This window comes from Stegodyphus dumicola, chromosome 6 (assembly GCF_044657685.1).
Source record: "Stegodyphus dumicola isolate Sdum_Otavi_A_Nest chromosome 6, ASM4465768v1".
Taxonomy (NCBI): domain Eukaryota; kingdom Metazoa; phylum Arthropoda; class Arachnida; order Araneae; family Eresidae; genus Stegodyphus; species Stegodyphus dumicola.
In genome coordinates, this window is record NC_140773.1 from 106,724,142 (window position 1) to 106,749,929 (window position 25,788).

The 25,788-nt window shown below is 31.9% G+C and overlaps 1 protein-coding gene across 2 annotated transcripts in view; it reads right to left on the reverse strand.

The window, feature by feature from the left end:
• Positions 1 to 25,788, reverse strand: part of LOC118192424 (dual oxidase maturation factor 1-like) — a 293,294-nt gene that overhangs the window by 56,713 nt on the left and 210,793 nt on the right. For both annotated transcript variants that reach the window (XM_085818777.1, XM_085818776.1), the window contains exon 6: positions 6,940 to 7,093. In XM_085818777.1, coding sequence (XP_085674903.1) covers positions 6,940 to 7,093 — 154 coding nt within the window. The remainder of the gene's footprint in view (positions 1 to 6,939; positions 7,094 to 25,788) is intronic.

Consider the following 25,788-nt stretch of genomic DNA (forward strand, 5'->3'; position numbering starts at 1 on the left):
TCAAATTCCAAATGAGGTATACCATCAGCATTACGCAAGGCATGCGATATAGATTAATCTAGAAATGGCGCAGTCCAGAAAAGTTATTACTATTACTTTTAGAATAGAGAGGAAATACCTAAATTAAAAAGGAGGAATTAAAAGCCTATTAATAAATTGAATTATAAAGCTGATTTACATATTTTTTATCTTACATATTTATATACACAACAACAATTTACATAAACATAAACAATTAACAATTCCTTTTTTATGATTATCTTCTAGGAAATAAAATGTAAAACTATTGTAACTGAAAGTATTTAAATTTAATACTTAAGAAGACTTATATGAAACTATTAAACATGTTATAGAAATAGAAGTTTAAAAAGTCAATAAACTAAAAGTACAAACAATAAAAATATTAAAAATCGCAAGAAAATGTCTTAATTATTGTAGATTTCGTGGATGAAAGCCGATTTTCAAGGCGAATACGTATACATGTACTTTCAATTTCGAAAATGTTTTAAATGACGCAAATATTTATGTTTGGACATTTCTAAATTTAAAGAAATCAATTTTATGAAAATTATGAAATTAAAATTTTTATACATTCCTCTGGTCCCTGCACTTAACATTTAAAAACATTTAGGACTCGTTATAAAAAATAAAACACAAAAATGTGACTCCAGTACGAGAAAAAGTTTAACGAAATAATGTTGAATAGAAGTTCATCCAAATCATTTTACATAGCGTCATACAACATCATTAAGAATCTAACAACCCTTAAAGTTGTTAGAGATTTTGATGGAAATTAATTATACTCATAACATAACTTAGAACACAATTTATGGACTTAAAGGCATAATGCAAGTTGTAATTCATCTAGGTCTCGAATTAAAATAATAGTTCCTCTGAAATTTATGCTATGGCAGAAAATCGGATTATTTAAAGAAGGACATTTGATTCAGTCTAATCCTCTTAATGCTTTTTTCAGCTACATTATTACTACATAGCCGCAGAACCGTCGAGAGTATTGGTTGAATTTTAGATATAAACCTTTTGCGTTCATAGCCTTTTTCGTGCTTCTTCTTTTGTGTAGATGTTTATGAGTCTACTTAAAACGAGCTTCTCATGGTCATCTCTATGTGTCAAAAGTACCATAATACTTTAGATCTCATTGATATTCGACTTAATCATCTTAAACCACATTAACGGTGGATTAGCGTAGACAAGAATCAAATAATCTGAAAATCGAATGTAGTTTGTAATCCGGTGTTTACATGCTTGTTTTCAATAGTGTGTATTCATAAAAGTGCGAAAATATAGTGATAAAAATATTTTTGCACCAACAAAAGTAATATTGCAATATTATGGAACATCTTACAGGAGCGAATTTTTGGAGAAAATAAACAACAAGAATACATTACGCTGATTCTTGTTTTTTGAACTTCTCCAATAATCGTTATTCGGCATGCTATTTTAACCTGAATGATAGGGCGAATTTTGTTTAAAATTTAGATATTATATTAAAAAATTCAGATCATACTTTTAATTACTTTACTTCTCTTTTCATTACTAATGTATGTTACATATTATTATTTATATTATGATTTGTAAAATTGTACTGTATACAAACTTATGAAAATTCTACAGAGAGCATAAGCTTTTATCCTTCTTAATAGACTTATCTAAGGAAGATGTAGCAATATAAATAAATATCTACACGAGTAACACCGAATTATTTTAATCGATGAAGCAAAAACTGCATTTTCCCTGGGCGTGTTATTTTGAGAAAGTTAAAATTGATGTACACTGCACAGCTGATTAGTACTTAAACAGATATAGGTCAGAAAAGTAGGATTATCAACAACAACAACAACTTAAATGGAAAGGAAGCCACGAAATATGCTATTGCACGGAAGGGGGGGGGAGAGCAAAATTTCTAAAATCATCCGTGGGTAGTAGGGAATAAAGGAAAGTTTGGATGTGCATTAAACGATAAGTGGCATTTTATCTCTAGAAAAAAGCATTATTATGCAAAAGTAATCAAATAATCAAAAGAATAATTTTGCTTAAAAGAAATGTTTTCTTTCGAAATGACTATAATTGTTTTTTAGGTTCATACTAGCTAGAACATATATGAAACAAGCTAACTTGTCAAAGCATAAATATTTATCGTATATACATCTCAATAAATTCCTGCAGCGATTATGAAATACACGATGCAGGATTTGTCTATCATCCTATAGTGATTTATCAATTGAAGTACTTAAGCTTATTTCCTTTCTTATTCATATCGACTCTAATTTTCATATTTACTCGCCCTAACTGAAGTGCGGGTAGGTGTGTCAATGCAATTAAAGTGCATGACGTGAAATAGCGTCTTAGAATGATGCGAAATCGCGGTGAATCAAATAAAACAAAAATGCAATTTTTTGCAAGCTTAATGTCACTCAAAATTTCATTCATCACTACAAAATTTAAATTAACGTAAAGAAATTTCATGTAAATTAAAATTAGGCAAAAAGGCAACCTTAATTTGACTGTATACAAACTTATGAAATTACTGTATACAAACTCATGTAAATTAAAATTAGGCAAAAAGGCAACCTTAATTTGACTTAGATTTTTATAAATCTACGCCAAACTAAGGTACGCCAAAACTGATAAAAATAACTTCGAAAACCCAACCATTCTCAAGGATTTGAATTCGACATGAACCGTCAGTGTGCAACTCTCTTATCAATTTGTACACGAGTGGACAAATGCTTTAGAAAGACTTTAGAGTGATAGAAATTAAGACGACTGGGCTGACTTAAGCAATAAGATGCTCGTATTTCATTGCTTTTTGAGAGGATGCATACATTAATGAGACAACGTAAATTCTATTCCATGCACCCAAAGAAAACTAAATGAAGGATTTGACAACATAATGTTTCTGAAATAATTAAATTAATTAAAAAGTAAAGAGAAGGGGATAACAGCTATCCCTAACCAATTAAAATTACCCATAAATTAATATTTACGATAGATAAATATGTATAGAAATATTAGTACAGAAAGTTCCTCATAAAAATGTTTGACTACAGATTCTTCAAAATATTCCATCGCTAACAATTACAACTTCCTATTTGTAAAGCGGAACTTTTTTTGTAGCAGTAGACGTGAAAAGTGTGCTGTGCCCTCTCCGGATTTCGAACACTAGACCTCGCTAACTTAGCCATACGTACTAGCCAATTATACCACGAAGGCAAGCGGTAAAGAGTGCTAGCCAGTTATAAAACCAATATATTCACTAAATTTGCAAGCGGTAAGAAGTTAGGCTTACCGAATTACAAAGCTAATGTATTCGCTAAATTTGCAAACGGTAAGGACTACCAAAACTTAAGCGCGAAGGCGTACTAGCTAATTACACCACGAAGGCAAGCAGTAAGGAGGGAGGAAATACGTTATTACCTAAGCAAATAAAGTTTCTGTACGGTCCCCAATGAATCGCTAGATATAAAACTAAAATTATAAAATTTGAAATGTATAAATCTTAATAAGCATTATAATTTCTAAAATGTAGGTATAACATTCAGAAAAGAATATTAGTTTTGAAAAATCTAAAAGCAGCTTATTACAGTGCTTTCAAATATTGGAAAAAAAAAAAAAGTTTAATCAACAGTTTTGAAACTGAGAATATTAACAACCTCAGTTTCAAAACAATTTTCTAAGCAGATTTTTACCCCTTTTCACCTATTTATACATAGCTTTATCTTGCTTGCTAAAAGCTTGACTTGAGCAGAAAAGCGCATGATCTATGAATAAAGTAAAATAGATTCGTGCACTGCAAAAACATGACAAAAAGACTTGTTTGATGAACACGCGTGAAAATAAACGACTAAATCAAAATGTCAATGAAAAAAGTTTTAACTTTTTTTTTTTTTTGGCTCTAACGTATTATACTTCCTTCTGCATTTTCTCATGCTCCACTTATTTTACTTTCTCCAAAAAATGAACATCTTCCGCCAGAAGGCATTTCTTTCTTTTCCAGCGTTTGAATTCAATCCCTCCCGTTTCGCCGAGTGCTTTGATGCGTGCCTATCGTATCGTGAGAAGAGTATAATACGATTTAAACAACGAAATGTGTGAAAGAAAGTTTGACCTTCAAAATTTCGGGAAGTAGGTTCAGTTTTCCATAATTGTTCTCTGGCGATGGCGCCTAAAGCATAATGCCGTGTAATACAATATATTCTCTGCGGGAATGTAACATTTTTTATTTTATTCTTTACGATGAAAAGATAATGCAAGATAAAGGTTAAGCTAATTTCATTTTATCAAGGTAAAGGGCAGTTATGATTTTCAGAATATTATGTTAATTTTTGAAAAAAAAATCAAAGAGAAGAGGTGTCTAAACTAGATATTTTTCAGGGCCAGGTACTTGCACATTAAGTACTAGCTAGGAATAGCTGATCCCATCAGCCATTCAATCGACTCATCAGTGGGAGCTTTTCTCGGGGTGTACTACAAGACATGAACCGATATTACACCCGCAAGAAGGTAGATTATAGACAATTACAAATATCCATGCTTTCTTTGAGATTCGAATCTAGGTTTAATTATATAGCAGCCGAAACCGCCTATCTGTATACCGAACAAGGCAACAATATAAGTATACTAGTAACCCATATTATAGCATAGGTTCACAGACATTTTCGAAACAAGCGAACACCCGGAGCGAAATGGTTATTACAAAGGCGCAAAGAAAAAGGTCTAGTTTTTAGTTCAAAGGGGCAATTTGCTCTGAAGGATTATTAATTTCGTTTTGGCATTTTTTGTCGAAAACTTTAAAAGGCTGTATCACTCTTCAAATCGTTGCCACCATATATTATCGCCCTGCCTCATATTTAAAGAAATTAAATAATGAAGGATCTGCATAAATGTATGTATGTTTCTCGCATTGTGATAAAACAACGGTACCTAGAGCCAACAAAATTTGAATAACGCAATCTTCCATAGAATATGGGCATGTGGAATCCCTAATTTAAATTTGAAATTTGTTTTATTATCAGTTTCAGATTTTGTAACACTTTGACGAATTTTTGATTAAAAAACTAAACGATTTCAAAGCGAGCAATGGCGACACTGTACGGAAAAAAATATTTTTATCTCCATCGCGCGAGACTCTGTATCAGAAATTCTAAAGATAGGCCCATTTTAAAATTAATTTGCGATATTGCTGTTGAACTGAATTTTATAGTTTGAGTACGTAGAACATTATATTTAATAAATAAAAGTAATACACAAAACGTTAAAAAATGCCCCTTTGGACGTAATTTAAAACCTGAAACCTTTCAGAATTTTTTTTAACAAAAATGACAGTTAGTCCATGCTGCCTTAAAATCCGATTCTCCACGTATTCATCATAAGACAGGAATTCTGTCTAACGGACATTGTTAATCATTAATTGTTTATAAAAAGTGCTCGTAAGCTTATCTAATTTCTAAAATACTTTCAAGAAGATAACGTCGAAAAATTCGAATTCATTCAAGACACATTTATAAGATCAAAGACTGGTTTTTTTTTTTTTTTTTTTTTTTTTCTCCGAAGTTAAAAATCACGATATAGTTCGACTGGAACTGATCTCCTATCACGGACTTTTCAAAAGCAATGATGGTGAACAAGTCGTGCAATGTGAAATTTGGCGTGCAGGGATAGGGTTAAAGTAGGTGGAGGGATGAGGTAAAGGTAAAAACGTTTAGGTTCTCACGATCTTAACAATGTCAATGTGCGCATTATCATATATGATATCTTCTCAGAGATTAGGAAGAGATTTTGCCTTAATTACATAATGAAATCGAAATCCTAACAAGTTAAATATCAACTGGTTTAAATCAGTTAGTGGCCAAAGGGAAACGAAAGTATATATTGCTCAGCTTTAGGCGCAGTTTATAGCAGTCTTGCTTGTTTTTAGTATGTGAATATTGATGGTTATCGCAAGGAAAACTTTCCCGATATCCGAGCCCCTAGCAACCTATCCGCTGAACTAATCGAAATGAAACTTCACGTATTCTTACTTTAAGGTATGCGTTCGATGTGATGATTTAAAACTATAGAGCTTTCATGGTTTCTGTTACAATGAAAATATTTCGAAATTTTCGAAAAGCAACACCCACTTTTTTCCTGGGAAAATTCATCAGTGCATTGAAAAACCATAAATGGCGTTGGAACGCTACACGTATGACGAAAAGTGCCGGCGTAAACTTTTGCAATGAAGACCAATGATAGCACTAGCACTAGAAGAGGACCAATGATAGCACTAGCACAAGAGAAGTAAAAATCTTCTCTTGTGCTAGTGCTATCATTGGTCCTCTTCTAGTGCTAGTGCTATCAATAGTAAAAATCTTTTATTGGAATCAAAATATCATTTATCAAATAGTAAAAATCTTTTATTGGAATTACAAGCTTTCAATGTGCCCACCTTCGCAGACGATAACGCACTGCATGTAGGAGATTCTTTCACAACAATTACAAACGCAACATCGCAGGAGGAATCTGTATAGCTTCCCGTTTTATAGGATCTTTCAATTATGACAAATCTCGTGGGTTGGATATACATCTTAGAATTCAAATAATCCCAAAACCAGAAATCCATCGGAATTAGGTAGGGGGATCGTGGTGGCCACACCTGGTCTATAAAGTTCCAACAGTTACAAGAGAGGATTCTATCACTAAAGTACACGTTAAAAACCTGTTATAAAAGTAGTTTTCTATAATCACAAACTAAAACTAAATGCTTAACAGTTAAATAAAAGGCTAATCGCATTTCTCCTCGCTAGAAACTATGAAATTCCGTCTGGTTGAGAGCCCCTGGTCTATAGTTCTTATATACACAAATTTGGATGTTCAATAATAAATATTATGCAGTTTGAAAAAAAATATATCAAGACTAACAAGAATTAATTTTGTACTTACCATAGAAGTATGTGAGAATAATAACCCGCTAGCCTGTAACGTCTTCCCCAACAGAAACCTTCCAGTTCCTGAGTGAAATATTCTGCAATGGTGAGCAACGGGAATGGAAGACCTTTCACTAGGGCATGCCTGTACTCCTGTTTCATTTCTGTGGCTGAAATAGTAGCAGTTGTTTAGTATATTGTTTACCTACATGAATTAAGTTATACATATTTTTGAAAATATTGCATAGCATCCACAGTTTTGGAGACAGAAGGCATCTTCTGCTTTCATTATATATTCTAGTCAGCAGCTATGCAGCATATATGCAGCTGGATCCATAGCCGTAACGATTTTTCATTTTGCAAATGCAAAACGTTTCCTTTTACATTTCAAAACGCATAAAACATTATTATTTCTTATTCAAACTCTTAATTTATGTTTGAAATATACGCCATTATAAGACAGAAGTGCATCATACATCCATTTTCGATTTCAACTAAAACCTGCATAATACAAGAATGATTATGCCAAGAAACTTTATGGGTAACAGCAACAAAATGACAGGGTAAAATCTTAGTGGTTCTATGTCATTTCACAATCATTATTTACAAGTCTGCATTAATTTTGCTAAAGTGTATATTTATTGTAGACAATTTTATTTAATTTCTGCGAATTATTTTTGTTCTTGTTGCGAAAAGTTTCTTGATTATCTTACGCACATTATGTATTGTACTTATCTTTTTATGAGTCTCATTAAGATCCGTGTGTTTTACTTTCATTAAGACCTGCGCATATAATCAGTTAATTTACTTTAACACGTGACTAAATCAAAGCACGTTTCCTTATTACTACTGTCTCTTGAAAATAAGAAAATCTCATCGGAGGCTTTATAATAAAATATGCCAACCACCATAAAACCCTTTACCGTTGAAAAAATGTTTTTTTTATTACTATTAGTGGCTGCTTTGTGAACTTTTAAGCAGCTTTTTGGCGCAATTTGACAATAAAAAAAATGTTCCTGCATACCCGCAGTGTCCTTTATAGCTCATTAAATTCTACTAAGCATAAATCTTGGTATATAACTGCATCATCATAAAAAAGGAAATAAAATATTCTTTTATTTACGATGCATTCCTGACTTGAAGCTGACTTCCGTGTGTCACACTAAAGACATGATTTTTTTAATGCGAGCTCATCACGCTTAATTCTAACGGCTAAAAGACTAGAAATATAATTTCTGAAAGAATCGCTGTTAGAATACTGAAGATTAATGTTATTATTTCCCTCTTGGACGAATAAGCAAAAACAATTAAGAGCATTAATTATAGTATTTCATAGTTTTTTTACAAACTATACTAATTAAATTTTCTTTCTTTCTTTTTTCTTTTTTTTAACTCTAATTTCTACTTTTCGTGTCCACAAAGTTACAGCACAAAGTAAGTTACAACACTAACAAAATCAATAAATAAATGTAATAATATATGTAATAAAATAGCACTGCAGAATAGAAAAAATAACTTAGTAAAATAAACAGAAGTCAATAATCTAAAAAGAGAATAAAATTCTGAAAAGCAGAAATTCTCCCTTTAGTCCGAAAAGTTCAGAAAAAATTGGTGACAAAGATACAGACAGGCGCTTCAAAGTTGCTTTCTGCTGGACGCGATGAACGCGTTCAAAGATAGTATGCTTTACATCTTCATCGCCGCTGCCGCAGCTGCACAAAGCATTTCAAGCAAGTTCCATCGCTTTAAATAGCTGTTTAAATTGTGAGGCCCAGTTAAAAATTCAGCTACTTCAAAATCTGTTGAAAACTGATCAACTTGTATTCTGTGAAAGATTATAGGAAAATATCATTTTGGCCCATTGTGCTTTTGGTGAGGCCAGATATCCTCTGTTCCAAATACAGATAGCATCGTTTCTATAAAAGTGCCTCTAGTGAGAAACAGGAGTACAGAGATTTAAACCAATGTGAAGTTTCGTGATTTCTCGATAATGAACGCAGCGAGACTTGGTGCGTAGTTAAGGTAATTACTAATAAATAATTGTTTGATAATATTTTCTCATAAATGGTGGACTTCAGTTGGGAATGTCGTTTGTTCCCATCAAATGTAATGATATATATTTTATTTCTGGAAAGTATTCAAATTATGCTTTGCTCTGAAAAGAGTATGACAAACTTCTCAATAAAACTGATAGTGGATTCTAATAAAACAAACCTTCTAGATCCTAACGTATCATATAATGGAAGTCTTAAACAACTTGATAAAGGATAGTACATGAATAACTCTGATAGTCGTAATTCAAATTAGTTTTCTATTTTAAGTTCATTCCCTTCTTTCTTGGTCTTATTTGTTTTTTTCCTATCACATTCGATTGACTAAGAGTAGCGATTCGAATTGACTAAAAGAAAAAATTCCTTTTGATCGTAAATTTACGATTTCACTTAAAGGAACGACTGAACTAATATAGGCTTTCAAACTACAAAAGTTTGATTAAGTCGAACCTTTTAATTAAAAGAGGCACTGGAAACTTAAATCTTTATGCAGCTGCTGTAGGTGCCAGCGAGACAATTGTTCTCTCGAAGTCATTTTCAAGTTAGATCAATAAATAAAACGAATCAATCAATCAGGTTATAGAGACATTAAGTTAATTGGAAAATCCAGAGAGATAAAAAATTAGCAACGTCTTCGCCCGGAATCGAACCGCGGACCTCTGGAATACCGACCCAGCGTGCAGAACCACTACACCACGAAGGCACGCAAAGGAGGTGGGAGAAATACCTTATAAGGTGATTAATTATCATCAAGTTAAAATTCCTGAGTTAGAAATTTTGGTGACTATTTTTAAATATTGTGAAAGACAGATATACATTTAAATTTTTGAATATAAATTTCTAAAAGATATCTTTTTTGTCAGATAAACATAAATACATAAACTTGAGTTTCTAATTTGCTATTTAGGAAATTTAAACTCGAAAGTTTTATTTATCATAATTCAGTTCTTATATGGACTTTAGAACTGATTAAGATTCTGCTGTGCATCACCTAATGAAATTTATCTCGTCTGAAAACTTTATACTTGATTCATTCTTTAAATTGAAATCACAGATCTATGATAAACTGTTCATGATATATTTATGTTCGTTATGCAAAGGTTTTGAATCATCCTGTATAACATAACTAATTGTACCTCAGTAGGCCAAAAGAAACAATTCAACTTCTAACATGTATTAGATTAAAAAAAAAAATGATATTAAAACAAGGAACTCTAAATGCTTTCAAATACTTTTAGCATAAATATTTAAAACAATACTATTTTTTTCACGGTCTTTTCTTTTGATGAGTGTTATGTGTCCATATTATGTTTAACTTATAAACTTCTAATGGTCATGATATCATAAAATTGAGAAAGAGATTTCTTTGAACTTCTAATTCTGTAACATTTGTGCACTCTCACAAGATTTTGAATTTTCGATCTGTGTTGCAAGCGTGAAATTATTACTCTTACAACAAATTAAATATCCAACGGAGTTTTACACCTGAACGTAATTTCCAAACCGTGGGAATCCTTTCTGTCCAACCCATTTTGTGACACAGACAGTAAACTGTCCGAGCAAGAGTGGCACCTCCTAACCTATCACGCCCCAACCCAGACCTGCAGTTGTCGCGCTTTGAATACAAATGGTCACCCGCAGAGAAGAGGTGGATAAACAGCAGTCTTTAATTGAAGTGTGACCATTAATCGGGTGATTAATCCCTCGCAATGCATCGCACCCATAGCAAGAAGTGACCAACAGAACCCTTTCCTGGCAGTTAAGGCTCTGTTCGTCCTCGATGCCCACCCAATGAACCAGATTATTCAGGTCACGTGCCGTTCCAGTCCTTGCACGACACGATTCATCCATCAGAAATAATTGTTTAGGTTGTTATCGAAATCGCTGAAGAAGCAGTTTTGATTAAAAGTGGCATATAAATGGGAATTCGATTCAATATTTAATATTAAATCTGATCAATAATAACAATATTTTAAACAATCAATATAAAACAATATTTAATAATAAAACTATCAATTTCTCTCTATTAAAGGCGATTGATAGCTCATGGGCAGAAAGATCTGTTTGAACTTGATCACTTATTAATAAAAGGCTAGATGTAATTTTTTGGAAAATGCTTTGAAAATATCTTTCACTATATGCACGTACATTTAAAATTTAAAATAAACTTAATTTAAAAATTTAAATCTACAGTATTACAGCATCCAAATTTCATTGGATCACCTTTTTTTTGAGGCACTGGGAAGGATAATCTTAAAATTTCCCTAAGATTTCTCCTCTTTTAATGAAAATTTCTAGTTTAAACTTGAAATCTTAGATGATGTACGAAAAAAAAAATGAAAATGAATAATAAGACTGAAATATTTTCAATTTTGGAATGTTTATATATAGCAGGTAACAATCATTTTCTCAACCTATATAAATAAAACTAACGCATTTATTTATAAACTAATTGTGTTTAACATTTGGAAACAAGTTTTATATTGCTGTATTTCACCTTTTAGATAATTTCTCGTGATTTATCAAATGTTTTCCAATAATACCCAAATCTACCTTTACTAAATATATTACTAAAAAGATGACTAATAATTCTTGAATTTAATTATACGAATTATCAAATATTTCTTATTCCTATTCTTCCCTACATTTCTTCTTTAAATATTAGATATTCGCTATTTTTATTTCTAGGAAAGAAGATGTTCGTTTTTCGACGGTTCTACATTTCAATGAAACGCGTTTTAGATAGTGTTACAAACTAACCCATTTCTGTTATAAACGACAAGAATTGTGAAATTAAGAGTAATATACAAATTCGGTAGCTTATAAATAAGCATATCAAAATATTATAACCTTTTGATTTCTAATTTCTTTTTTAACAGTATGCTGATTTCCTAATGCTTAATCACGACAGTTATTCTTTACATTACATTGTAGGAATTCATTTAGTTTATCTAACAGTTTATTTGTATTTTAAAGCAACTTTCCTTTGGTTCTCGTTTCCAACCTACGCTTTTTTTGCCAGAATGTTATTAAGCGCGCGTGTATTCAAATAAGGTAGAAAGAAGTATAGTATTTAAGGGAAGGCTTTGGAAGGTGATTTTAGAGCGTGTTATGCCTGCTTGAAGGCCATGTTGCTATTTTGGATTACCAGCGATTAAATTTCTGTGGTGTTGAGTGCTTCTAGCCATTAAGCTTGTTTACACCGACCTTTACGAGTCAGACCCCTCCTGCGCGTTAAATTATCCTGGGAGACGTTAGGCTAAACTTACTGAATTTAATTTTAAGTTCATTGCTACCTGTTTGAGTTAAGCCAGAAGCCTTTGTGTAAGCCCGAATGGGAAAATTATATTGAATTCATGAAAGGGTTCTTTACACTATTCTCTAGAGTTTCCGTCCTTAAGACTCGATGATAATTCCTCGCCAAGTCTTCTAGCTCTCATTAGTTTATGTTACCAAAGAAAAGGAGACTATAATGTGAATAGTTATAAGAAACTTCATTCTGATCAAACAATTTTAAATAAATAAATTATTTCCAAATATTAGGAATGAAATAACTGTTTTAAATATGCATAATCTCAACTCTTATTTCTTTAATTCTACTAATTTTAATTGTAGACTGACATGATTTCCTTTTTAAATATGCAAGTGTACATTAAATGTAGCATCAGAGAAGTTAATCGCCGGTTTCTAGGTTCTATATTGAACACCGAGGAAATAAGGATGGCCTTAGAAATCCCGATTGAATTTTAGCTGAAGAACCCTAAAAAATCTTAATAACAGTACAGCTAAAATCACCTTGGAAGAAAAATATCTACAGTTTACCATCAAATTCATTCTACCGTCAGCTCCCGTGTGGGTTCTCTTCAACTGGCTGTGAAGAGGAATTTTTTTTTTTTTTTTTTTTTTTTGAGAAAAATGCAAACGGATTCATTCGCTCAATGATCAAGATGGCAAGATGAATCCTTCCGAATTCGTCACTTGTATACGAGTAGGAAAACGCCGTAAATTAATGGAAATTATTAAGGAGTTTATTGCTAATATTATCATCTACCTGTATGGTTGGCGCAAGAGTCTGCTTTCTCATGAGGCAGTCTAGAGTCATAGCAGCCCATATAGTTTCTGTCGGGTACAATTAAATAAGCAGCTTAGGGTAATTTCTTCTTTTTTTTTCTTAATCCCTCAAACGGCAGAAGTCTTATCTAAGGAATCCTAAATATTCCTAAAAGTGCCGTGCTACCTTGCTACTATATACCTGTTATTGTATACTTTAAATATATTGTCTTAATTTCTAGGACACATTTCGAGATGCACGTATAGAAGAAGACAAATGAGATAATTTTAATCTTATGTTCAGTGGAATGCAAGTTCAGTGTAATTAATATTATGTCGAATGCTGTTGGAATTGGTGCTATCGATTAGATATATTTGTTATAAAAAAAGGGTAAAATATTAACTAAATTCTCTTAGATTATGGATTTGTGGAACACAGAGTATATTGAATTTCATTTTGAGTCTTTCGCACAGCAGCCGAAAGAAATATTCATTTAAGCAGCAATGTGTCGAAATCTTTAAACGTCTAAGGCTATTTGACAATATTTTGTTTTATTCTTCATGGCGAATATGCTTCATTCTTCATACAATCGATTATTCTATTCTCTTAAAAATGCTAATTCTTCCCCAAATCGGAGGCTCAGTTTCCTCTCTACGATATCATTATCATTCAAAATATTCTGTTTCGTTCGATTTTCCCTCATCACGATTTTCCTCACTAAGAAAATTGAAACGATTTGTATGCATTTGGAACCACGGCATGGTGAAAATGCGAGTTTTTCAGAAGCACAAAAGACGACAAAACAGGTCAGTTTTGTATTAAATGATTAATAGCAAATTTCGTGCCTTTGTGGTTTCTTTTTCCCACGCGCTGTGTTGATGTCGAAAGAAAATTCGAAATTTTCCAAATTCCAAATTGTTTTTCAACAGTTATAAAAGTATAGTTTCTTATATTAAAATAAATAAGTGTATTTTTTGATGAAACTGTACTTTGAGACATAAATGTTTCACTTCTCTTTTTAACAGCGTGCAAATAAGTATAATAAAATTTTATTTATTCTCATTGCAAGACTCAGAATAAAGGTCTCACGGAAATGATTACAAAATATCAAGAATAGCAACTTATAATTTTTTCCACTGCTTTACGTTTATTATTAATCAGCTGAAGGATAACGGTGTCATATTTTCACATTTAACATAAAAATATATCATATATTTAAATATTACAATATGTTTAATTTTCATTAATTAAACTTTTATTATATTTTAATAGCTTGCAGAGACATTAGGTACTTTTGAAAGCAGATGAGATGAAAAATGAGCAATGCCCTCGCCGGGACTCGAACCTGTATTTAAATACGAACTAAAAATGCAATAGATATGTTACGTATGTGCACACGCTAATTCACAAATACGAAACACTAACACATTAGTTTCGGCTTCTAACATCAGGGTGAAATTTTGTAAAACATGATGACAATATAAATTAAGCATAAAATCACTTTAGTCTGATAAAAGAAAAATCATTAATTCATTTAATCGAATTGATAAACTTTAGGACTCATATCACAATGCTTACTATACATTTATTCTACCATTCACCAATGTGTAAGTAGGGTATAAGTAAAGGTAAGGTATAAATATGGCTGCTTTTGATTACAATAAGAAAATATAAATCTGCAAATAATAAATATAAAATTAGGATAAATGTCAGGCATAAATATGCTCTTTTTGATAACAACAACAAAAATGTAAGTCTGCAAATGAAAATATAGAATTAGGAGCTCTCGAATAAACTAATTTTCGAATTCCTTTCTAATTAAAAATAATCTGACGTCGTTGAATAAAACGTCCACGTTATTAATTCAGCTTAGTTATAAAAAACTATATATTTTCGTAGGAAAATATTACGTGAATTTTGTAAATAAAATCAGCAAAAAGTATATTTAGAACACTTTGAGTTAAAAGTTACACGTTTGGAAAATATTAGCAAGTATTATGTACATTACAATCACTGAATTAGTTCTAGAAATATAAAGTTTTAATGATAATTAGGCATCACAGTATGAGCCTCTCGTTTTCTTTTTTAAAGTCCCTCGACTGGCGCCCAACGTACATAAAAATAATAATCTCCATTGTCTATTAATGCAAAATAGCTAAATCCGAACAGATAATTAGGTAAGTTCCTATTTAATTTATTTCATGCTTAATTAAATGTATATAGCATATAGTAGCTATGCAGCAAGAATAGCAAATATGCAGAAAATAATAGCTATGCAGAAAATAATAGCTATGCAGCATATATTATCTATGTAGAAAGAAAATAATAGCTATACTGATATAATGTCTATATTACACATAAATATAAGTATTTCATAATTTAAACCTACACATATGATTCAAATTAAGAGGTTACTGTTTTTAAAATTAGCCTCAGGATTTTATACGCATATTTCACGTAACTATATTGCATTTACTTAAAATGAATTTTGAAAACCTTTAAATCATTCATAACATATTTTGACGAAACTTATTTATAGTTCTCGCTTAAAAAATTTCGTTTATTTGTATATTGCGTCACATACAAGAACTATGAACCCAAGAAGACGAATGCCTTCGTGAAGCCTTCCTATGAGAATTTACGTTCGTTTGTTCGTATTTACGTTAACCATGAAAAAGCTATACAGCCAGCTCGTTCTCTGGAATTCGAACAGAAATCGAATTACACTATTCAGAGATTTTAGCCATTCGCTATTGTCGTGTTTACTCAATACGAGAAAAGAAATGGTCACAATGCAATTAAGCAGCTAATTATCTAGTCAAAAAATTAATAACATCGCCAAAAACGATAAAAAAATCGCAATTTCTTCTTGAAGTAATCAGATCACAAAGAAATTGTGATATGACTCATTTTGTTTTAGATTTCACAGTAAATCATTTTCTGGAACTGTTTTTCATCAGTTAATCACAATGTGAAAACTGTTAATGACATATCATTGCATCAAGTTTTTATTGCATACTCCTCATAGAATTAACATTTGTACGTAGTAATAAGTGATAAGAAATAATATTTTTACATTTGATACTCTCAGAACTTTGATTTGAAATGTTGTTAGCCTTTCCCAAAAGATCTTCAAGTTTTGGGGTAAATAGTCTTACTAACTGAGGCTTTGTCCTTTTATTTTACGCGAGGGTAAATATAGGAAATCGAAGTAGGCTCAAACGGATCGATGATGGGAGTACAGCTGCTGATGTTGCAATTTGAAATGAACTGTAAAAATGAACTTAAGAGAAGGCAGTTAATACGAGTTCGAATAGTCTAAAGGCAAATATGAAATTATTTATGTAACCTTACGGCAACTTATTACCAATAGAAACTAACTCATTAGAGCCATCATCTTGCTATACTCCCAAAGCTACGAGTATTTTACAAAATATCGCTAGTAACCGCTGTCAAAAATTTATTGTTGGAAATTATTGAAGAAAAGAGTTGTTTTTCTTCGGACGCGAAACACGATTGACATAGCAATCCGTCAAATTTGATAAATTCGTAATTTAAGAAAAATATTAATTAGACGTGAAAAATGAGGCTAACGCCTGGAAGCGTTTTATTAAATCAAAATCCTTTATTCAAATTCTCTTTACAATTCATATTTTGCTCTGCTTCGTCTTTTAATTATATGCGATTATCTTGGCCCTGATTAATTTTTTTAGTGAAATGAGGTACTCACTAGTTTGTTATCTTTGTAATTTGGGACAATCTGAGAATAGTGGCAACTTCGCACTTGTTTTGCACTTAATGGCTTTAACTCTATGGTTCAAAGTAATCAGAAGATAGAAGATTAACGATTTAAACACTAATCTTATGCCATTTTTACACATAAATATAAGTATTTCATAATATATAATATTCTATATTACACATAAATATAAGTATTTCATAATCTATAATATTCTATGTTACACGTAAATATAAGAATTTCATAATCTAATGGTGCATAAAACTGCTGTAGATTTTATGAAATTACAACCGTATTATGTAATGAGACCATGCTTTATAATTTTCTGCCTATTTTCATATAGCACTATTTTCAATTTTGCATTGTTGCTATTTTATTTCTTCTTATACTCTGCCACATTATTTCTTATTTTTTTATGATCGTTTTTTTTAATTATAAAATTTCAAACCATCTGACTTACGTACGATCATTATTTGAGGGGAGGTCAAAAGCGCTTCTTAAAAACTGAGGTATACAGTAGCTCCAATATAAATCTGGATTTAATTTTCTGTTTCCCTTATCTGTTTTATATAAAGTTATTAAGAATTATTACTATTCTATTGTAATTGCTTCAATAGTAATTTTTGAATTTTTAACAAATTATTTAGAAATAGTTAACCAGTTTTTAAGTAACATATAAAATTATGTTAAAAGCGATTATTAAACTATTTCCTTATAGAAAAGCTGAAATAGTAACACGATATCCCTCTAAAATATTATTTATAGGACATATTACCTTATCAATCTTACGAGCTGAGATTTCTATCCCTGTTTCTCGTGACCGAGAGTTTTCTAAGCTGAAGCAACAAAACAGTCCCTTTTTGCTACAAGTATTAAAACAATATATTCAACAATTTCGAAAAAAATTCTTGATGTTTCAAACCTTATTAGGAAAAATTAAATATTGTAAGTGGCTCAGGATTAAAGATTCGCCAGATTATTAGCAGTTTGAAGTTCCGGGGTTCAGGTATTTTGATTTACAGAAAAAAATTTCTCTTTAATTCTATTCATGGAATTAGGTAATATAAGCAATTTTGAAAGTTAATATAATATTTATCAGTGTCTAATAATTAGATTTTAATAGTGAAAGTAATAAATCTCATGCTAGATATGTTGCTGTCTAGTTACACTGATGGCACCAGATTTTACCTTCTGTGACAGATCGTGATAATCTTGATAATATTTTATCTGCAAGATGAAAACATTTTATCTGTAAAAATTTCTAAACCATTATAAAGAACAAGGATCAGCGTCTTAATGCATATGCGTACATCAACAGCTAATACTTAATATTAACCAGCTAACTTAAACTTAAGCCCTTTGATCATTTAACATGATCATCTCTTCTTCGTATCTTATAGTTGAGTTGAAGCATTCGAAATCCTGAACTCCACGAAAAGGTTCAATATTTGAAAACTCGAATCATCGAATAAGTTTCGTCACTTGGATGTTATCCTTGTCTAAAAAATAAGCAATTAAACTTAAAACTTTGAGAAGATCAGCTTTCAGAAGTCAAACAACAAAAATCAGCGTTATATACCTACAAAATTTTCACAGGACTAGTTTCGATGGTTTTACCGAACCATCATCTTCAGCTGCAAAACCGCAAATGAACAAGATAGGAAATAATGATTAGATAAGATAAGAAAGCCTGGACAAGAAAAGGCAAGTGGCGCCATCTGTTGGCGAAACCAGAACTGAAACATAATTTCTCTAAAAGCCGAAGGCAAATTTGGATTGGAATTAGGATCGTTAACTAGAACAGAAAGATTTTTATGAATGTGAAATGCCTCTAGAAAATCCAGTTCTCCAATGGAAGATGTTTTTTGAATAATTTTGGCAGCAGAAAAATTGAAAGTGTGATTTTCGGACCAACAATGTTGAGCAACAGAAGACCTCTGTGTTTCCTTTTTTCTAACATATGCCTCATGTTCTTTGACGCGAAATTTTAAGGCTCTCTTAGTTTGGCCAATGTAAATTAAACCACACTGGCAAGGAATCCTATAAATACCCCAGGAATTCATATCCGGAATGGGGTCCTTGAGTATCTAATCATTATTTCCTATCTTGTTCATTTGCGGTTTTGCAGCTGAAGATGATGGTTCGGTAAAACCATCGAAACTAGTCCTGTGAAAATTTTGTAGGTATAACGCTGATTTTTGTTGTTTGACTTCTGAATTAGTATTTATTCGGCGTGTTATTGTGTCTTAAGATCAGCTTTATTGACGTCCTTTGAAAGTGCTCTTAAAAAAAACGAAAATAATTGTTATTGCAATTTCAGTGAACGTTGATCATTTATATCATACTGTGGTTACTTTGAATGCCCCACACTTAGTTTTCTGGAAATAATTTAGCGTGGATTAGGCGGCTGAGGATTAGGGGGCTCGATCGCTAAATCCTGGTGGTGACGCGTTATCGTGTACCATGTTTTAGTTCTGGCGCCACTTGTAGAGTCAATAGGTTTTTGCTTCCAGTTACGCCACCAAGGCAAGCGGAAAGGAATGAGAAAATACCATTGCAGTTTGTCTGTGTAAAGTGTGATTTTTTTTTTTTTTTTTTGTTACAATTTTCATTGAAGTGCATTCGATTTTGTGTGGCGGCCCGTCATAATAGAGGCATTGCATGAAGCCTGTATTCCTAATAATCTTTTCTAAGTATTCATCAGCTACCTCAGCAACCAGAGCTATATTGTGGTCCATAATGGACGGATAATCACTCAAAAGCAGACTCTAGGCTTCCCACAGGGATCATACGCTGGTCCAGACATTAGGAATGTTACTTTTAATTCTATTCTTAAAGCTCAATGGCCATCACATATACGGACCCTGGCATTTGCTGACGACTTCACGTTTATTGTTTGAAGGCATAGCAGAGATATTCTCCAGAAAAACTGCAATGAAGTTATAGGCCTGTTCCATCATCTCTTGTCCAGAAACGTCTTAAAATCTCGGAAGCAAAATCCAGGTATATCATTTTTCACAAACCTGGCCAAACTATCCGAAGAAACCCATGAAGAAACATGAGTGTTCAGCCTATGCCTATTTTGCTACCTAGATCTCATCTCAAAAGAGAGATCTGGGAGAATGCATTAAAACAATGGCAAGAGGAATGGGACGCAGCACCTCAAGGTAGAAGAGTCTATGTATTTTACTACATTATCGACTTATCTCGGTCCTTTGTAACAAGATTTGTAACAGGCCACAGTCCCTTCCCAAAGTATTTCTGTAAAAGGCTATTTGTCTCATCTAACTTCTGTGTGTGCGGTGAAGCTGGTATTTCATATCATCACATAACCAGCATGCTTACTCACAGAAGCGTGGCACTTGCGGCTGCCGGTAATGATGTACCAATCATGAGCATCTACATTAAGCAGCCTGCTCTACTCAGAAAACGTTAAATTCATAATGGAAAAAATTGCAGGTTTGGGGCAGGACCTTTGTCATGTCACCTAGTGCACAACTGATTCATGCTCAAACTTTATTACTAACTGTCTTACTCCTGGGTGTCTCACTGTATTGCACTATTGTTCTTAGGCGGCATGTTATTGTGCTATTTAGTGTGTATATGATGGAACTCTGTACATGAACACTCTGAAGTAACTAACGTATTCACATCAACTATATGTAAAATGTACCAGGGTAACTTATGTGTATATATGTGTGTAAATGTATATATATATATAATTATATATATGTGTAATAAAAACAAACTTAGAAGTAATGACGAGCAGAATTTGGATGGCGCAAAAGTGTTGATCCATAATGAATAGGAAATTGGAGACGAAGGCAGATCAGCTAGGCCAAAGCGTTGAAAACAAGTGCGTTATGTTCAGAGTGAAATCTTAATTCAGACTGAGTTAGTTTTGGTTCTCAATGCATTTTGATTGGATAGTTAATATTGCTGCAAAATTACTATTGGCTGCTTCAGTTTTAGTTCCATTTACATTACCAAATCATGTAAGAATCATATGACATGGATTAATCTAGAAATGACGCAGTGGAAATAGAGGTTACTATTTTTAGAACACAGAAGGGAAATAAATTTACACTGCTAATTTGATCTTTTACACAGTCTTTATTTTTCTTACATATTTATGTAAAAAAATAATATTAACATATTTATGTAAGAAAAATAATTACATATTTATGTAAGAAAAATAATGAATATGTAAAAGATTAAATTAGCAGCGTAAATTAATTTCCCTTCTCTATTCTAAAAATAGCAACATATATTTGCACTGATGCGTCATTTCGAGAAAAATATATGTCATATTCATGGACCTTATAAGAAATAGACTAACCCAAATGGGTTTTCTCCCTCGTCTGAGGCGTTCCCGGCTGTCACCTTGATCATATCCGGAGGAGTAGGGACGACTTACAGAAATTTAAGAGTGGTTGCCTATTGCAGAGTATATAATTGTGAAGAAAAAGCTGGTTATAGCGCATCATTTCACAAATTAGTATTTCTACATATTTTATTTTTGAAATTGAGATTGATTTTTAAAAATTTAGCATATTTATCAAGCATAATTAACGTTTCAAATAATTATAAAGCTATTGCATGCTTTCAGGGTTGGATATGTTTTTAGCTTTTCCTATGCTGAAAGGAAATTTGTAACTATTTCTTTTAAAAAATAATATTTTAAATCTGAACTAGCAAGCAATTTTCTCTTGCAATTTTTATGCTTTTTATTGGTGTAAATAAGTAAAAAATACTAAAATATTTAAAAACGAAATTTTGAAAGTTTTGTTTAAAATTCTAAATTGTGCTGCTTGTTTAAAATTATAGATGAGTATTATAGCACAATTTCTATAAAGGAATTTTATTTCAACTATATTTCATAATATATGATAGTGATAAACACTTTTGACTCCTTAAAAAGTTTTATAGATTTAATTCTAATATTAAAATTGTATTTAACCGTAATAATTAATTTTGCTTGTATTTTATAGTGATTATTTTTTAAATTTATTTTTAGTTCTGTATAAGATTTTTTTTATTTACTGTTAATTTAATTTATTATCCCAAAAGGGTGGTAGCCTAGAAAGGCTGTTAGTTTCGAAGCGGCATTTTGCGCTGTTTTACTATAAATGTCCGTGTCTCCTTGCAAATTTTTGTTACCAAATATTATCGCCCTGTAATATATTTAAAGAAATTAAATAATGAAGAATCTGCATGAATGCATGTATGTTTCTCGCACTGTGATAAAAACGACAGTATCTAGAGCCATCAAATTTTGAATAATGTAATCCTCCACCCGAGCATGGGTATCTGGACGGCCGAATTTCGAATTTGTTTTAATCTATTTTATATTTTGTAAAACTTTAACGAATTTTTGATTAACAAACTCAACAAGTTCAGAGCGAGCACTGTACGGAAAATAACTGTTTTATTTCCAGTTCGGAAATTCTAATGATATACTGTTTTGAAATGTATGTGGTTTACGGGCGAAGAACATAATATTCAATAAATATAGGTAACACACAAAACGTTAAAAAAAGGTTCCTTTTGGGCGCAATAAGAAATCTGACTGCTTCTAGATTTTATTTTACCTTATTTTTTTTCCCTCATCACACTCAGAAAATTTGATGCTCCGAATTTTATAAATTACTAAAATAAATATTCCACTTTAATAAGTTAATGACGATATAATCAAATAAATTATTGTTTTGTAATATTATTATAGTTTTGAAAATCACTGCCTGAAAATGGTCATTAAATTTAAGAAAATTATCAGATCTTGTTTAATTTTACCTTATTTATTTGAAAGCATCACATACTATCAAGGTTATTTAATTTTACGTTATTTGTACGCAAAATTAAGTTAATAAATTTTGTGCTTAGAGTTTTTTACCGTTTTAACAAAGTAAAGATGTTTGTATAAGAATTACGCGTGAAAACAATGTGCGAAATGCAGTAAAAAGTGCTTTAATGAGATATATTAAATCCTTTTTGGAAAAAACTGTGGCTTTCATAATCTCATCACTATACAAGGTATCACATTTAATAATTAAAAAGAGTTATGTGATACAAACGCCATAGGTTTCAGTGTTAAAGTAAATCAGATCGTCCCTACTGTTTCTTGCCGACATGTCGGTGACACGCACCCCGCCCACTGGGTTAGTCTATCTCTTATAAGGTCCATGGATGATGTAAATGGAACTAAAACTCAACCAGCCAATAGTAATTGTACTGCAATATTAAATGTTCAATCAAAATGCTTTGAAAACCCAAACTAACCCAATTTGACTTCAGATTTCATCCAAAACATTACGCACTTGCTTTCCACGCTTTGGCCTATCTAGACTGCTGTCTGACTGCTGCTGCTTTCTTGCTACAAAGTTATCAAAAATATAAGCCTTTTGGAATAGGCACATTTATTGCGCAGACTTGTGTGTAGCCGTAACATGTTGCTAAAAATAAAACTGAACATTTAATACGCCTTCGCCTCCAATTTCCTAGTCATTATGGATCAAAACTTCTACGCCATCAAAATTGCTGCCCCTGAATATATTATATATATACTATATATATGTATATGTATCCTTGTAGAACTGGCTAATGGTTAAAAGAAAAATCAGTGTAAAATGTTTAACTATTAGTGTGAAATGTTTATGCATACGCAACAACGTACGCATGTGTAAAACAAGCATTATTCTAACAATATATTCCCAGCGTCTAAACCTAGGTGAACATAAAGGGCACCACGGTAATAATAAATTATTAGTGTATAATATTTATGTAAAAGCTACAGTGTATGCATCGGTATACAATTATTGTATTTGTTTAAATATTAGTTTAATTATCACTTTAAACTAACTTAAATATCAGTTTAATTATCACTTTAAAATTTCAATTGAAACTGTAAAATGTTTAAATATCAGTTTAAAATGCTCAAATTTCAGTATGCAGCATCAACAAGCTTTTCTTTTAAGCTCCTGATGCCACGCTTCTGGGGTGCCAAATGTATGTAGTTCTCGCGTTGTACAGTCGCGGATTCCGTACGATACCCGAATAGTCCTAGTAAGCCGCCCGGGTGTCCGGACCTGCTCTCACCTGTCACCTGTGTAAAATATAAAGTAAAATTATTTCATATTTTATAAGAGAAGAAATCAGGGAATTTCATAAGAGAAGAGTGACGTAACATGAGACAGCGGGAGTGCAAAGTGTGTCTTTGAAGCGCGGATGTGTTTAATTAAAATTTATGAATTTGAAAGTATATTGCCGTCAATTGATTCCTGTTAAGTTAAATAATTTTGTTTCATATTTTATATGTATATCATTCATAAATTTATTTTTTTTTCATCAGCTTACTCTATTCTAATCACATTTCGTATATTTCTTTTGAAACCTCAGTAACTGTTTAATTTCTTCGAGAAAAGCAGATAATTTTCGTTTTTTACTATTATCTGATTTTGCAAATAAATTTTACAAATATTATACGTACTATTATATACTTTACAATTTTTATAGTTATACAAATAAGTATATTACAGGGAACTCAAATTTTACAGACAACGAAATCATCCCGCATCTAGTATTTTGATGGTTTATTGATTTCATAAATCTCTGTAAACTTTATCTTTCAGTTTGTGAAGAAATTGCCCTGTACAGTTTCCTTCATATTTAGAAATTCGGTAGCGCATCCAAAGTTTAAAAAAAGGTTTTTTGTTACATTTTTTCCCAGATTTTAGAATAAAATTTTCCAAAGTGGTTAGAAGGTTCAGGTGAAAGACTCCCTCTTTTTTTTTTTTTTTTTTTTTTTTTTTTTAACGAAAACGAGAATCAGAACTACATTGAAAGCTCAGTTAAATCAAATCGTCTTCCGGAGAAAGCTCGGAGTCACGTGGATTAAAAAAAATAAAAAACATCTAAACGATGTGGTTATGCGGTTGCTTGACGGTGCGTGAAACTTATCTATCTGTAACCGGACAATTGTGTCAGCTGCGTCTTGCACTTGAAGTGTAAATGAGGTCCGTTATTGGAAATCCGTAATTGAAACTCGGTTACATGACGAAAGACCGGCACATATTTTAACGGTAAATATTTTTGTGTTATTTATAACTCAATATGTATAAAAGAAAAAAATGAGAGCGTTCGTTTAGAAAGCTATACATATACTATGTAATACCGTTTTAATGAATAACGTATATGAAAATGATGATGCAATGACACTCGTGCAGGCAGGTAGAAATTAGACCAGCACCTTCATAGTACCACAGGTGATTAAGGTACTGCTAAACTTAGCTTCAGCTCCAGTTTTGAAAAAGAACAACCCGGGCGACGTTCTGAGGGCCTCCTATTCATCTTCCTCTACCACTAACTTCTCGAGAAGACTTTCGGCTCGCCCTGTATTTTGAGTGCCACCAAACAGTATACGCTTGTAAACAACTATGTCTTCTCCAGGATTCGAACCTGAGGCCATTGGTACGACAGTCAGCGTGACTAAGCACTATAACCCGTGGGAGCTATTACTCATGTAGAAGGATTGTTCTACGATATTATTTAATAACATGTCTTCAGCTTAGATATAATATAACTTAAAGAAGTATTATGCTGACAGACTACGTGATTACAAAATGAAGACCCGCATTAGAACGAAAATCTTTTCGTTCTAATCCGTTCTTTAGCATCACTTTATTATTATTATGGTTGCCAAACTTTTCGGAATGAGTGCTGTTGGATGAATAATTTCATTTCCACTTTCATTCTTGTATGAGTTAGAGCTTCATTTGCATTAAATAAAAATGATATGATAACCATTAATTCTGCACTGATACGCTTCACAAACATTGATTTAAAATATGTTTCTCTCTTTAGGGGTCATTACAAATTAAAACATTTATACCTTTAACATGAAAATTCTTGCGAATGGAGCTATGCAAGTGAGGTAATGGTATAGCAAAGCGACTACGCCCGACCTAATGCAAACGACAAAAGCGCCTCTAGTGATGAAATTTGGAAGACAGGCATTGCAAATCGATA